Source organism: Euprymna scolopes, chromosome 26 (genome assembly GCF_053919585.1).
Source record: "Euprymna scolopes isolate OS-2025 chromosome 26, ASM5391958v1, whole genome shotgun sequence".
NCBI lineage: Eukaryota > Metazoa > Mollusca > Cephalopoda > Sepiida > Sepiolidae > Euprymna > Euprymna scolopes.
Window position 1 is genome coordinate 3,248,328 of NC_136507.1, and position 16,842 is coordinate 3,265,169.

The 16,842-nt window shown below is 34.0% G+C and overlaps 1 protein-coding gene across 1 annotated transcript in view; it reads right to left on the bottom strand.

The window, feature by feature from the left end:
• Positions 1 to 16,842, bottom strand: part of LOC145247893 (U3 small nucleolar ribonucleoprotein IMP3-like) — a 146,054-nt gene that overhangs the window by 121,444 nt on the left and 7,768 nt on the right. Inside the window, exon 2 of the mRNA XM_080109513.1 lies at positions 11,246 to 11,353. Within this exon, the coding sequence (XP_079965639.1) occupies positions 11,246 to 11,353 (108 nt within the window). The remainder of the gene's footprint in view (positions 1 to 11,245; positions 11,354 to 16,842) is intronic.

Consider the following 16,842-nt stretch of genomic DNA (forward strand, 5'->3'; position numbering starts at 1 on the left):
ATTCGCAGTTATCATGTCTACATTGGTTTCAGTAGAAACAGTTTATGAAAATATTAAAAAAATGTCACATCATCACTGGATGAGCAACTACATCACAACTGGTGGTTACTACTAGATGAGCATGGTGGGCAAAATCATGGACCAAACATGAGGAGACACAACTATATAACATCAATTACACTGGGCTGCATCAAAAATGCAACATCCATGACAATATCCTCTTCTAGACCAATTTTTCGTGTTGATCACGATGGTAGTAGTCATTTTGCTCGTAAGGTTCTAGTTTATGTGTTACAGCGTCATATACTGCGTCGTATATTAATATACCTTTTTTGTTGCAGATCAATTAAAGAATGGCACGGACTTGCAAAAACCACCCCAACTCATTTTGCTACATCTGCGGAAATTACACACTTTCAAGACAGAAGCGCAAAATCACTTCTACAGTGAAACAACTCTATCGTGCCTACTTTGGCATCGAACTTGGACATCAGGATAAACCATGGGCGCCACACATTGCTTGTGTGAAGTGTTTCGCTGGTTTATGCCACTGGAATAAAGGAAACCGAAAATCAATGCCATTTGGAATACCAGTGGTTTGGCGGGAACCTACGAATCACCATGATGACTGCTATTTTTGTATGGTGAAACCACTGGGAAGGAATGGTATAAGTTTGAAATACATTAAATACCCAAACATTCCGTCAGTTACGCAACCAGTACCACATAGTGATGTTGTTCCTGTGCCAAGACCTCCTGAGATTCTAGAACGTACCAGTGCAAGTGACTCTACATGTGATGACAGTGAAAATCAGGATGTTTATGAAGATATCAGTGGGACCTCTGAGAAAAGCCCTCAGTTATTTGAACAGAGTGAGCTAGATGACCTTGTACGAGATCTTGGTCTGTCAAAAGAATCTGCACAGTTGTTAGGTTCAAGGTTAAAAGAGAAAAATCTTTTGGCACGTAATACACACTTTGCACAGTATCGGCATCGAGAGCAGAAATTCGTGCAGTACTTTACCAAGTCCGATGACATGGTATATTGCCACGATGTTTCAGGTCTTGTAGAACACATGGGTAAAGAATACCATCGTGAAGAATGGAGGCTCTTTATAGATTCCTCCACCAGAAGTCTAAAAGCTGTGCTACTTTTTAATGGTAAAAACGTAGCATCATTGCCCATTGCTCATTCTGTTACCCTGAAAGAAACCTATGATACCATGTCACTTCTTCTTAACAACATACAATATCAAGATCACAACTGGCTTCTCTGTGGTGACCTAAAAGTTCTGACCATTTTGTTAGGAATGCATGGAGGGCTACACAAAATACCCATGCTTTTTGTGCTTGTGGGACAGCCGTGCAGATTCCGTACATTACCGACAAAGGGAATGGCCACAACGGACGGAATTTGTTCCTAGCCGCCATAACGTCAAAACACTACCACTTGTACCACCAGAGAAGGTGCTTCTGCCTCCCCTTCACATAAAGCTGGGGTTGATGAAAAATTTTGTGAAATCACTTGCGAAAGATGGAGAAGGGTTTAAATACCTTTCCAATAAATTCCCTCTTGTCAGTGATGCTAAAGTACAAGCTGGCATATTTGTTGGACCACAGATTCGTGAACTTATGTCTGATACCGGATTTAATGAAGCACTGACACCTCGTGAAAGAAGAGCTTGGGAATGTTTTAAGTTAGTTGTGACAGGGTTTTTAGGAAACAGAAAATCTGATGACTACAAGGAATGGGTTCAGAATATGCTTCAAGCATACGAGACTGCTGGCACACGCATGAGCATCAAAATACATTTCCTGCACAGTCACCTTGACTACTTTCCTGCTAATTTGGGTGAATACAGTGAGGAACAGGGAGAGAGGTTCCATCAGGATATATCCGATATGGAGCGCCGCTATCAAGGCAATTGGAGTGTGACCATGATGGCTGATTTCTGCTGGTCTCTTCAAAGAAGCTGGACAACATCTCCTGCAAGGCCAGTACACAAGAGAATGTCGCGAAAGCGTGCATTTCAAGGGGAATAGCTGCTTTCTAACTTCAAATTGGATGCATTCTTTACAATGAATCTGATAAATATTGTGCCAACTGTTACAAAAAAATGAGAACCTCCTTAAAAAAATGGGTATGCTTTATGCGTTTACTATGCGAAACTACAATGAAAAATGTTAATAACATTTCTGTTGCAAATTTTTTTTTTCCAAATGCAGCCCAGTGTTATTAAACTGAAATTGTGTTAACGTTTTTGTTTGCATATTTTAATTACACAAAATATTTGCTAAAATATTTGTCAGTTTTGGGATTGAGTTATGTTTGAAAAAAAATTCAATTGTTCTAATTAACCCCAATTATCAATTAATGCACCAATTGATTTCATTTCTTATAAAGTTTCTATCCATCAGTATTTAGCTTTTCTCACTATGTTTTTAGACACCACTTCTCTTTTATATGGCAGCTATCACTCTTGCTTCCATCTCACTCTGTTTATTAAAAAGTAATAAGTGTTAGATGAAAGATTCAATCCAGAAAATATTAAAAGAAAGTAACTCTTTGCAATCTCCCTTGCTTCAACGATTCTGAGCAAGTTATGTCACTTGCATTTTTCAGACAGTTGACATTTTAAACTACCATATGTTCCACAGCACTCTTCAAGTAATATGTCCAAACAAATAATTCTTCATCAGTTGGAAATAGAGAAAATTCAAAGGGGCAAACTGGATTCTGATAGAGAAAAAAATATTGACTTAGATTTTAGAATTTCTTCTCCAATGATCGAAGACAGAAGAGATGAACTCTACGATCAGAACAGATACTACACTTCAATTATTTGTTTGCATATATATATATATATATATATTAGGAAAGAAAATTTTTTTCTTCTTTTCCTGCTTTTGAAGCTTTGTGTTAGTTAAAAATTGAAAATAATTTCGTATATTAATGAATACGTTTTGAAAGCTGAAAACATTTTTTTTAATATATAAAATTTATTTGCTTATATCAGATATATTTTGATGCTAAACATCCTTATCAATGTAAAGTCTGTTTTTTTTTCTCCTTTTTTTTCTTTTTCTTGACCACATGGTGGAATTCTGCGTTCGAGGGTGATGGTAGTAGCCTGATGCCCTTGTTAACAGCTCGATATTTAAATAAAAATAAAAACAGTCATCAGCAGGGTGTTGCACCAGCCGCACAAAATTAAAATTAAAAACTGCATTATTTTCAGCTTTCAAAACATATTCATTTATATACATAATTATTTTCAATTTTCAACTAACACAAAATATATATTTCAAAACATAGATAAAAGATTTTGTCTTCCAAAAAACATTTTCGGCAGGTGAATACAATATGTTTTTAGAACAAAAGTTCAATCAACAATTATTTTGTAATAATATTCCATAAATTTTTTTAAAAAGGCGAAACAAAAATGAAAGTAAAAAGATTCACGGCAATGCAAGGTCTGTACAGCTATAATATATATATATATATATATATATATATATATATATATATATATATCTTACTGCATTGTCTGTTTTAACAAGATTGTGCAAGTATGGTATTTCCAAACTCGTAGGCAGTAACAAAAAAAGACAAACAAGCAACACAATAGCAAGTTTGTGCACCCAGTTCCATTTAGGACATTTTTTTTTTACAATTCAGGATTTTAAATATGGACCCACATTACAGAACATTTCTATTTTGGAAGGAAAATTATGTTTGAATTCTGTAAATTACAATAGCATGGAAATAATTTTTGTGAAATTGTATAGTTAAATTCTTGAAATATCATTTTATAATATTTTCTCCACCTAAATCGATTATTATGTTAAAAGTTAAATTAATCAACAGTGGTTTCCCTAAGGTTTTTTCTTATATATTTTGATCACACAAAATGCATAAAACATTTCTCAATTTTGAGATTGAGTTATGTCTGAAAAAAACATTTTAATTATTCTAATTAGTTGCAAATTTTAATTAACCATGTGGCAGTTCTTTCATAAGTTCTTTGATCCCCCTCTAAAACTTTTATCTCATACGGTATCACCTGATTCTTTCTGCAACAGTTAAAAGATTATGAAGAAAGGAAAGAATAAAAAGATTGGAATAGTTCATTACAAACAAAGTGGATATCACGAATGTAGTTGGGAAAAATAGAGAAGGGAGGGGTGAAGTATAGCAAGAAGAGACTAATTTTGAACTTTGCGTACTATCTTTTTTTTTTTTTATTTAATTATTTTGAAAAAAAATCTAACTCTAGCTCCATGGGTGATCCAATAGCTCCTATTTTTTTTTTTCATCAAAGATAAAACCATTTCCCCCCTCCCCCCCCCCCCAGATTTATTATTCCCACATTCAAGTCTTTTCTGCCCAAAGTTTGAACAAAATACGCCATTTGACCTAAAATTAGAGATTGCCTCTACTTAGGGAAACTTAGTTGGAATCTGTGAGCAAACTGACATTCACTCGCTTGGAACAATGGTGTTGGGAGAAGATAGAGGGTGATTGGGACGATTATCTCTCTTGTCTGTCAACTTCTATAAATTTTGCCACGATTACAATTGTCTCATTTAAATCAGAACGTGTTCACTCATCGCATGCGAATGCTTTTTTTTATAAATCATTAAAAAACACAAAAGTCCTTTGAACTCTCAATAAACTCTTTAGAAAAGAGGTTTCACAGGATTAAAAAAAAAAGAAATGTTAGCATTGAATAAGCACTTTTTTAAATTTGTATTTCAATAAAAACAATGGAAGAAAATACATTTTATATTAGTTTGCTGGTATAAAAAGTTACAAATAATAAGAAAGTTTCAAATCGACTGCCATAAAGAATACACTGTTTAAGACCACCAATGCAGATGGACACCCATGTTTGTTTTTTGCTATGGCCAATATACAAAAATTCTTAACAAAAACTAAAGAATGATTATTTTGATCCATAAAACTGGTTTTAAGTTATAACAAATGACCATCTTGCACAAGTACATCTGAATATGAAATAAAAATTTCTAAACACGTACATCATTCTGTGTGATTTTATTGCATTTCATATCATAAAATAAAAGCATAAGTCATCTCAAAAGCAAGTTATAATGATAACCATTGCAAAACATGTAGATGTGAAATAATTCTTCAAAATTTATTCACTATGACTTAGTTTCATATCAATAGCGTCAAGATTTTTGTTTTAATATTCCCATTTCTCCATTTCATTATGTTGAAATGAGATTTTAACTTTATATTGTTTTTTTTTTTTTTTTTGAGATTTTTTAACACAGAATTTTGTGTGAGGAAATGGAGACATAAATAGATGTTATACTAAAAACTGTTCTACATTTTAATCATGCAACTGTTTTTCTATGATTTAGATTGTCGATTAAGATTCTTATTTTTCATTGTAAAACTAGAAATTAGATTTTTTAAAGTGTAAATAGGAAGAAATAAAAATAGGATTTGTAATTAAAAAGAAAACGAACAGTTTACTGGCAGTATGAATTAATTATAGCAAGATGATCTGAAACAAAACAATACAGATTGGTTTGATTTCATTCAAAATTCAACACTACTCATAAAGAATACAATATAGAATAGCTTTTAAAAAGCAGCCAATAGAAATTGGTTCGTTCAAGTATCACAAAAGCAAATAATGATTTAACCAATTAAAGAAAGGACAAAAAACAAAGGAAAGAGACATTTCAGAAAAGCAGCAGATGGGCTGAGGGGAAATGAAAACACATTTAAACTATATACTATGAAAAAGTCAAGTTTTTAGATTTAGAAACATGTAATTGGTTTATAAAAAAAAAAGCAATAGACAGAATACACATTTACTAACGTTTTTACAAAGTAAAATTTTCAAAACATTAAAAATTAAATCCTTTCCTTTTCTTTGGTTCACTATGATGTTTGAATCTCATTTAAATCTAAAGGATTGTTTTCAATTGGATACATATTTTATACAAGAAATTAATCTAATAGCATTAAAAACATTGCATAACTACTTGTTTTAAACTAAGTGGACCTTTTTTTTCACGGGGGGAGGGGGATAAAAATTGTGAAACTTCAACTACCTCTGATTTTTGTGAAACTTTAACAAAAAAACATTAGACATCAATTAATATTTCTCAAATTTCAGTTTCTTTGGAGTATTTTAAAGAGGTTTTTATAAGGTAAAATATGGATATAACCTCACATTTGAAAATATTTGATTTGCATTAAATTCAATTCATAGTCATTAAAAAACAATTAAGCAAGACTCATTAAATTTTAACTTCAAGACACTTTTAGCTTCAGCTTTTAATTTCAGACATTTTCTAGAATCAAAACCATGTAATGGATTTTGAGCAACATTAAGATAAGGATTTTAGATATAAGGTTTTTCGATTTAAGGGAACATAAAAGTGGTTAAAAACTGTTCTGAGAAGTCATTTTTCCCATCCTGTGACCGGTCTTCTAGAAGAGATGTCGGAAAATTTCTGTTTCTATGTCTATCCTTGTGGTCATGTCACTAGTAAGGGTGCTGGAGGTAAACGTTTCATCTGGGCTGACGTTACCCACTGAGAGTCAGGGACCCGAATCTTGGATTAACCACTAAGGAGGCTGTCCTATCAGCAGGTGCAAAGTACCGGGGCTGCTGTATTGCCATTTGGTGAATGGATTCTGGACCATACAGTAGTTTCTGGTAGGGCCTCTCAATGCCATACTAGTGGGTAATTGTTACGGCTTTACCTGTTCATGTGCCACAAAAAAAAAAGAAATTTCTTGTCTTTTTCTCTCTTATTTTCCCTCTCTGTCCTGCTCCAACCAAGTCTACCGACCTGCTCCACAAACCCCAAAACCTCAATCATGACAAATCTCCAAAAAAGAAACACAAATAAACCTAGAACCCCATCCACCAACATAGACCCCTACTACCATGTCTCCTTCTCCAACATCAGGGGTCTACGTTCCAACCTTCCAGAGGTTGAAACACAGGAGACAAACCGGACATATTCTTTCTAAGTGAAACTGGCATAGAGCCAACCACTTCTCTAAACGAATTCATAATTAAAGGATACTCCAACTTAACATCTAAATCTGACCCCCAAGATTGCCATTGATGGAATATGTGCCTACATCAAAGATGGCTTTCCATGTGGTAGGGATATCTCCAGAGAAGACCCTAATTTACCTTATATGTGCTTTCGGGTTGCACTAGCTTACACCACTGCATTTATATTTGCCCTCTATCGCCCCACAACAGTGGGGTTACTATCTTTAAGAGCATATCTGAGAAAATTGACCACATCCTGTCTGCTCATCCTTCGGCTAACATTCACATTTGCGGTGACTTCAATGTCCATAATGTGGAATGGCTGACCACTCAAATAAAACCGATGACGAGGGGCGGTTTTGTCATGACCTCACTCAGATAGTTCACGAACCCACCCGTGTGCCCGATACTACCGGTCAATATGCAAGCCTTCTAGACTTTTTCCTCACAACTTCCCCTGAGCTGTGTTCATGTTCCGTTCTATCTCCTCTGGGATCCTCTGACCACTCCGTTGTATCAGTTAAGATAAGAATGAAATGTAATGTCTTCAGACGTACCTCTCCACCGTACTGTATATTGATACTCTATGGCTGACTGGGATACCTTCCGTACATTCATATCTGACCTACCTCCGCATTCCATGTTTAAAAAAGGATGTGTTCTCTATAGTATCAGACCTGACCGAATGGTTAATTGTAGGCATAGACCGATTCATACCATCCAAAAAATTCCAACAAAAACCTAACAGCCAGCCATGATTCTCCACTGAATGTGCTGCTGCCATCATGCACAGAAATCAGTTTTTCCATAACTACCAACGTAATAGATGTACTGAGAATAAAGCTGCTTACAGGACTGCCAGCAACCACTGTAAAAGAGTAATAAAACATGCAAGAGAGCTATATGCTCAGTCTGTTAAATCCAAAGTAGCTGAGCAGCGGCTTAGTTCCCACCAGTTCTGGCAAATAGCAAACAGGATCTTGAACAGAAGTGTGCGTTCTATCCCAACTATCATCAATGGACCTGAGGTCATCTCGTCAGCATCAGACAAGGCCAGACTATTTGCCAAGAACTTTGCAGCTAATTCTACTCTATGCGACAATGACCATCAACTCCCTGTATTTCCTCCTATAACAGACAACACGTTAGGTAACATACAAATATCTGTGCGTGAGGTCGCCAAGCTAATCAAGAACCTTTATTCCAGTAAAGCAACTGGCCCTGATGGCATTCCAGTTATAGTGCTGAAAAAGCTCCAACCAGAACTTGCTCCCATACTTACAAAACTGTTTAAGCGTTGCCTTAAGGAGAAGTGCTTTCCAACACCCTGGAAAACCTCATCAGTATGCCCTGTATTTAAGAATTCAGGTGAAAAGTCATCTCCCTGTCAGTACAGACCAATAAGTCTCCTGTGTGTCATGAGTAAGTTGTTGGAATCCATATTAAATAAAGAAGTAGTCAACCACCTCAATAGAAACAACCTTCTTAGTGACATGCAATATGGTTTCTGCTCTGCAAGATATACAGCAGATGTGCTAACGATTATATCATATAGGATTAGTGAATCGCTTGACAAAGGTTTCCTTTCCAGGGCAATTGCTTTTGACATATTGAAGGCCTTCGATAAGGTATGGCATAAGGGCCTACTTCACAAGATTTCCAGCTACGGTATTAATGGGAATGTTTTCTCAATTATTAAATCATTTCTCTCTGATAGGTTCATAAGAGTAGTGGTCGATGGGCAGATATCAGAGGCCCACAGTATTAATGCTGGAGTTCCTCAGGGGTCCATCCTGGGCCCAACTCTCTTCCTGATCTACATCAATGATCTCCCAAAACACATACTTAAATCATTCGTTGATGATGACACGACATTCTATGGCAACACATCAAAGGCCTTAAATGACAAAGTTCTCTCTAATTCTCTCTCCTCTGATCTTGAGCGCGTGGTACAATGGGGGAAGAGGTAGCTGGTCACTTTTCATTCATCCAAAACCAAGCTTCTATCTTTACATCATCAACGCTCATCTGGCATCAATTGAAATGGATGGCTCTCGTCTTGGGGAGACTCCATGTTTAGACAAGCTTCTGGGTTTGACCATTACTCCTGATCTGAAATGGAACACGTACATCAAATCTGTTGCCAGGGATTCTGGGAAAATAGTGGGATCCTTCTACCGCTCCAGAAGATATCTCACTACTGATGCAATTCTCTATCTTTATAAAAGCCAAGTATGTCCAAGGATGGAGTACTGCTGCTACATCTTGGCAGGAGCTGCTAAAAACAGCCTATCCTGCCTTGACAGAGTACAAAATAAACTTCGTGGTTTAGTGGGGGATGCCCTTTCCTCTTCCCTGCAACCTCTCTCCCACAGAAGAGACGTTGCGAGTCTGTCTTTGTTTTATCGTTATTTCCATGGCAGGTGCTCGTCTGAGCTCCAATCCCTTGCCCCCTCCCCTCGCCAATCTTTCTCGATAAACACCCGTCTGGCTAAAACTACTGTCAATAATTTTCCCCACTCTTTATCTGTGCCTAAATCCAAACGTAGATTCCATGAGCAAAGTTTCTTTCTTAGAACTGCACACCAGTGGAACTCTCTGCCGCTTGCCTGTTTCCCACCCGACTACAACTTGGATGTCTTCAAGTCCAACATAAACAAACTCCTGACAAAAGTAAGTCACTCTATCAAAACCCCCAATACTAATGATTACTACAATACTATCTCATTGATTACTGTACACGCAATAACCCTTATCCCTGAGTGGCCTTCGGGCCTTGATAAGTGGTGACCCCCATGTAAAAAAAAAAAAAAAAAAAAAAATCATAATTTTTAAATGAATCGTTTTCAGTAGTATTATTAAGTAATAATAAAACAATTTCTTTAAAAATTATGATTCTTAAATTTTTATTTTAAATTTTAATTGTGAGAAATGCAACTGTTTTAAAGGACATTGAAACAATCACAGCATTTACTGAAATAAATATAAAGATATTGGAAAAACGAAAACAAATTGTTGAATAGTAAGAAATATCAATAGCAAGAGAAATTGCTTAAATTGTTGAACTTTTAAATGAGGTTCAATTATTTGTATTATTTACATTCTTTGGACTACTGTTCTCATCTTTTTGCTTAAAAGTAAAATATTTTGAGATTTTATAATTTATATCTTTAGGACATATCGTGCAGGATATTTTTTTTATTGTTTGTTATGATAAGATCATTGGTGCAGATGTAGAGATAGCCATAACAAAGTGATAAGTAGTAGAAGTAGTAGGTATCCCCAAAAGTTTTTTCATTATAAAAAAAACTTTTATCATGGGAAGCACAATTAGCCATTGAATTATGACTGTTCAAAGTTTTTTCGGAATTATATAAATATTAAATACTTTTTGTGTATTCTTATGATTTTAAATAAAAAAAGAAAACATTTATCTTGTACACTATTGGTTCAGAATTGTAAGCTTCAAACGAGTGAACAATCTTTACAAATGTAATCTTGTGCTAAGCAAAAAAAATTATTATAAGCAATAACTATTAGATCAAACCATTTTATTGGTAAAATTTTGTTAAACCTAAAAAAAAGTGCAAAAATAACATGGAAGTGCAACTTTGTTCACTTCAACAGTTAACACATTGAATTTTTTTAATATGCACATTTAGAGACAATAAATCAATAAACACAAATTCAGATTTAGATCATGTAAAGTAAGCAAGAACATTATTTGATAATAGACCAAAAACTTTACAACTTCGACTGTTAAATTTAAACCCTATATTAAGCCCATCATATTGACGATTTCTTTAAAGTGAGACTATTTTTATATGCAAATATTGTGCTCATCAAATTTGAAAAACACTTTTTCACATTATGGTGGGCTTAATATAGGGCATTTAGTTTTTGTTAAAAAAAAGAAAATGTTGTAAAGAAATATTTTTGCTTTTGTATTAAATAATGTTTTTGTTTTACACAAAGTTTTGTTTGCATCCAAATTTGATCATAATAAACTTAAAGATATTGCAATTTAAAATTGAAGGGAATTTCACCATGTTTACCCATTTTCACATTCTAAGCTGGTTTATGATACCTACTAGTAGTAAGCTTTGGCGATGGACTAATAAAACAGTGAAGAAAGTGAAGCGAAAAAAAAATAAATCAAAAGATACACAACAAAGAAATATCAGGCATCTTACAATTTGTCAAGGAACTGAGAACAAGATTCTTCTCGAAACGGATCCTTTGCATCAAGTGTTTTTAATCTTCTGGATAATTCTCGGATTTCACGGGAAATATTTTTGTATCTGAAAAGAATTAAAATATTAAATTTTAATCACAAGACACTATCACAAATGTTTGTGGGTTAAAACACTCAAATGTTCTAATTTTTATAAGTTAGTAAAAATAGCAAATTGCTTTCTTGAAATTTATTAAAATAATTATTTAAGATACTAAAAAGGAAAGGTGTGAAACGTAGCTATTAAAAAACTACATAACAAAAACGTTATCGAACATTAATGATTGCCGCGTTGTCAGCATGAAATTCAAAAGATGCAAGTAAATTTTCATTTCAATTACCACAAAGTCAATCCACAATCATGATTTTATATAAGCAAAGTTTCATATTTGCTTTTTCCATAAGCACCTTACACATCCACATTTTGCTCATTCAAAAATTCCATTACAAGCTTAGCCTTGTGGCAGGGGGGCGTTATCCTGCATAAAAATAGGTTTTTCACACTCAGAATTTCAAAGTTTTGAGATGACATGATCTCTCAAAAAGTTCTTGTATATTAACTCTGGTGTTTAGATGGACCAGATCAGTCGTTTCTTCCCAAGAAATCATTCCAAACACCATTATGCTACCCCCACCAAACTTAACCGTTTTCTTCGTGCATTTTTTTATTAAATCTTTCGCCAGCAAACCTTCTTATAAATTTCTTCCCGTCAGATCCATTAAACTTACTTTCATCAGAAAAAAATACATTTCACCACTGATCATCACAACACATGCTCTTGATCAAAGCTTAATCTGAGTTTCTTGTTTATCAACGGTTTCTTAGCTGGTGATCTTGCAAACAGACCAATTTCATTCAGGCGTCTAGATACTGTTTTATGAGACACTGATGTCATGATAGACATGTAATTCACGAGAAATGCTGGCAGCTGTCTGAAACCTATCGTTCAATGCCATGTTCTTAATCGATCTTGTCTAGGAGAAGTTATTTGAGGTCTGACATTTTTCTTCGGTGGTAGAATTTTCCCAGTATTCTTGAAATCTTTAATAACTCTCCCAACGGTATTTTCGACAACTTCAAGTCATCAGCTATCTTCCGTATTGAATGGTTTTCCCCATGAAGTTTAATAATTGATTTTTTGACAGAAGCATCAATTTTAGGTGTAATAATGATGGTGGGACCGGCTGCAATGACTACAAAGTGACGTAATCGACTTATTTGTCATTTTCGTACTTAAAAAAGTGGAAAAACTGACTACACAGTCCACAATAAATTATTTTCTTTGCTTTTTCTCAGCAGCATCACACCAGGTCAAAACCGGTACCATCTGAAAGGGCGATGTCTCGGTCGAATAATATGTGAGAATTAGAAAAACATGGTCAATTATTTCCTAAAGAAATAGACATTTGTGATGAGGGAGGACAGCAAAAAATCGTTCCTTCATGACAATTTAGCCAAACAGGCATGTGCAAACAACATTCTTTCTTAAATAGAAAAAAAAAAAGTTACTTTGTTGACGCCATCGTAGAGCAGTGGTTATCGTGGCAGCGGTGTTATCTTAAGGTTGCATGTTTGTGCCGACATAACGGACATTTCTTTTTTTGATTTTTAAAGTTTTAACATTTAAACAGGGTTATTTATGCCAATTTTTTTCGTTCATTATTTTCCTTTTTAATATTACTGTTTCGATTTACTCCCCACACACATCTCACCACATCCAGGCAATGCCGGGTACCCCCGCTAGTTAGTAATAAATAGTGATATCCACAACTAGAAATAAAATAGGTTTAAGCCTTTGCAGTTAAATGGGCTGGTAAACAGCAAAACAAAATAAAATAAATACAATAAGCAAACGTTCAGCTAGAATTTGTCACTGTCAACTTTTTCTCTCAATTTCCAGCACGTGTTCTCCCAACCACTTCTGCCAAGACATTTTATCAGAAAAGTGACCCCATTCCATTTGCATACATGTGCAGTGGAAAATGAGATCTTGCGAGATTCTACGAGACTACACCTTATAAATCCATGGCTGCCATCTTTAATTTCTCTCTCAGATTCCATCCGAAGGTAAGTTGTATAACCGCACCTTACGCACACACGTGGGTGCTTTCTTCTGTGATTATTATATTCAACTCTACAGACTTCCAAAATTCATACTAGAATTGTCTGCAAAGATCTGTGGCGCAGTGGTTAGAGTACTAGGAAAAATCAATTGTAAAAGTAATATTCTCCTGAAGGTTGAAGGTTCAGTTCTTGGTGTGGATGACCGAGGGACACAGTTAGGAATTACTTTTTGTTTACCAATCATGGCTAATGGAACGAGAGCATGCTATCCTCGTAAAGTGGGTGGGTGAGAGTCTGTTTGAAATTCTGTTCTAATTCCCAAGTTTGACAAGATACACCTGAAGGTCAAAGGTTACATTGACCTAAACATTGCGAAAATAACACTCAAGATGAGCATAGTAGGCTGAAGATTCCAAATGATACGAAAACTCTCTTTATAAAAAAAACATTTTTTTTCATTTGATCTTGCAAGATAGTATTTAATCTTTCATAAAAAGATTTTTTTTAAATCTGAAAAAGATTTTCGAAAGGTAAAGGGGATCCTTCGAGATACCAGCCCATCTGAGAAGGAGTAACCATATCAACTAAGGATAGTTGGTTGTGTTCCGAGTGTCAAAACATTTTATATAAGGTCTCAACTCAAGAGTGCGGAAGGAAGATAGAGATAGTTACTTGTTATTCTTCTTGTGAGTTATTTGTTGCTATTGTTTACGGTTTCAGATGGCTTATTTGATTTGATTGAACATATATTTCTGGGGAATAGGAGATAACACCTAGTTAAAAGTATAACATCCAGCTGATTGAAGTAGACACCTGACAGAATATCTCCATCACTCCTTACAACCGTATCTATTTGATGCAATTTAGCTTCCTTGTTAGTAAAATTAATTATTTTCAGCATTTTCATAAACAATTACAATCAATTTCAAACTAAAAAAAGTTGAAAATTAAGAGAAAATCTCCAAGCACACATGCGAGAGGGGAGGAGAGAAAGAAGGACATTCTTTGATAAAACAAAAGTATTCTACCTCCTCTACACATTTCTTTAATAGTTTGATGCATGGCAAAATCAACATTTTTCAGTTTTCAGAGAGTAGTCAGCTGAGAAAAGATTGTGATGGAGACATAAGATAAGTTAAAGTGAGAAAAAGATGAAAGAGAAATAAGATCCAGCCAAATAGCAACAAAAAATACAAACATAAGACTAGTGATTTGACAGAAATCAGCTTAAAAAAAAAAAAAAAAAAAAAAAAAAAAAGAAGCGTATTTCGATGAAAGAGTAGGGAACTCAACTTGTGATATAAACAGAAATCAGTTTTTTTCTGAATTTATGATTCTGATAAAAAGAAGATAAGTCATATCCTTGATGACAGCAACAATTTTTCTTGGTTCCTAAAATCTTTTGATTTTGCAAAACATCTTTTTTCAAGTCAAATGTGTGTTTCTGCAGAGACAACAAGAAGGGTGCTGATAATATTGTATTGCCATTCAATAATTTTGCTGATCTTGTCAGTAGAAGATGTGATCTTGAATGGGCTTCATACTCACCAGATCTAAATTCTACATTTTTATGTGTAGAGGTTATCTCAAAGATAATGCCTATCAAAACAATATCCAGACAATTCCTGAACTATAAAGTCATCACAGGGAAAATCAGAAAATTGCCAGGAGAAGTGTTTAGAAACTGAGAATTTTGCGCATTCAGTTGTGCTTTTCATTGAACTGTGATGAAACAAAGACTGTTGGACATTTACAATTTCAAAGTGGATAAAGTGCAAACTGAAGTTCTTTTGTACCAAATATGAATAATATTACAGAAGGAATTTTAATTCCATGAATAATTTTTTTTATAGGAGGGTTTGGTGAATATACTGAAATAAAAGTATAAACGGTAAATTTCTACAAACTGATTTATCTGTAAAACAAAAGTAACCAACGGGCATTAGAATATCTGACAACACACATCTTGCCTTATATGGAAATAACGCATATGACAAAGCTTAAGTTACAACCAAATTAAAAACCGAACAGTATTTACTACTTTGATTATTGACAGAAAAATGAAACAGATTTAAAGAGGAACAAAGATACTTAATAACAAGAACTTGTCTCATTACCATAACTGCAAAGAACTTTCTATTTTCTCTTCCATGAAATGTTTGGCAGGGCCAAAAAAATGGAAGGAAAAAAATCAAGTTTTTTTTAAATGAATTAAAATCCATCATTCTGGAGTAACTTTTTTTTTCAGAAAGATATAAGCCTGAATTTGATCATATGAAAAGCAGAATAATATAAAACTTTTTCTACTATTTTTAATAGAATTTTAAATTTTAGAAAAACAAACAAAAAACACCATTCACCGCCATTTTTGTCATATATTTTTAAAAAAGTTTTTGAATCAATTTTTTTTTCTCTCTAAATGAGATTTAGGATGATTTACTATAAGAATATGCAAAAATATTATAATATAAATACCTAAATTTCAAATAATTCAATCTTTTATCTCACTCTATAGATTTTGTGTGATGAAATTAAAAGATCCAAAATTTGATAACTTAAAAGAACTACATGACTAAATGAAGTTCATTTAGTCATGTAAATTTCCATGTATTTCTAATGCTTCTTTTGATGATTAAGTGAAGAATCAACTTTAGAAGTGTTTAATTCTTTTTTCATAAGCTATATATATATATATATATATATAGTAATTTATAAAATATATATGGCGATTAAGCTACACTGGATATTCAGCGTTTCATCCACTATAGGATTCGTCAGGCTTATGCGCGAATTCTGTGGTTGTTTCTCGTTTTTATATATGTTGAGGATTTTAGTGAGCCAATCAGCTTTCTAGTATCCACCGCGCCCCTTCCTATCAGCCAACGGGCATGCATTTTATCGAACAAAGGATCTGTTTTAGAACTAGGTTAGTGGTTTAAGGCAGACGATTTTCCTCATTTCTGCAAAAATTTAGAGATGATAATTAAAGCACATAATAACAAAATACTAAATAAAAACAATGTAAACAACAACAAAATAAACAATAAAAAAAGTAGACACCATGACAAAAATAACACCAACACTAGCTAGCAGAAATAATAATAATAATAATAATAAACCAACCCCGGACAAGAACAACCATACCATAAATAAAAATAATAATAACAAACAAGATAAATGCAATTGTAGACACCGCACACTTTGCCCAGTTCAAAATAAATGTCTAACAAAAAGCGTAGTTTATCAAGCAACAATATTTGCGAAAGAAAACCCGAATAACAAGAAATATTACGTAGGCAGGACTTCCTTAGATTTCAAAACTCGATACTATGACCACAAAAATACATTCAAAAATAAAAAACACCGTACAAAAACAACACTAGCGAATAGATACTGGGAACTCAAGGAAAGCGGACATTCACCGGTAGTCGAATAGAAAATAATAAGACAAGCTACCACGTGCAGACATTTAGATGACCCATGTAAATTAT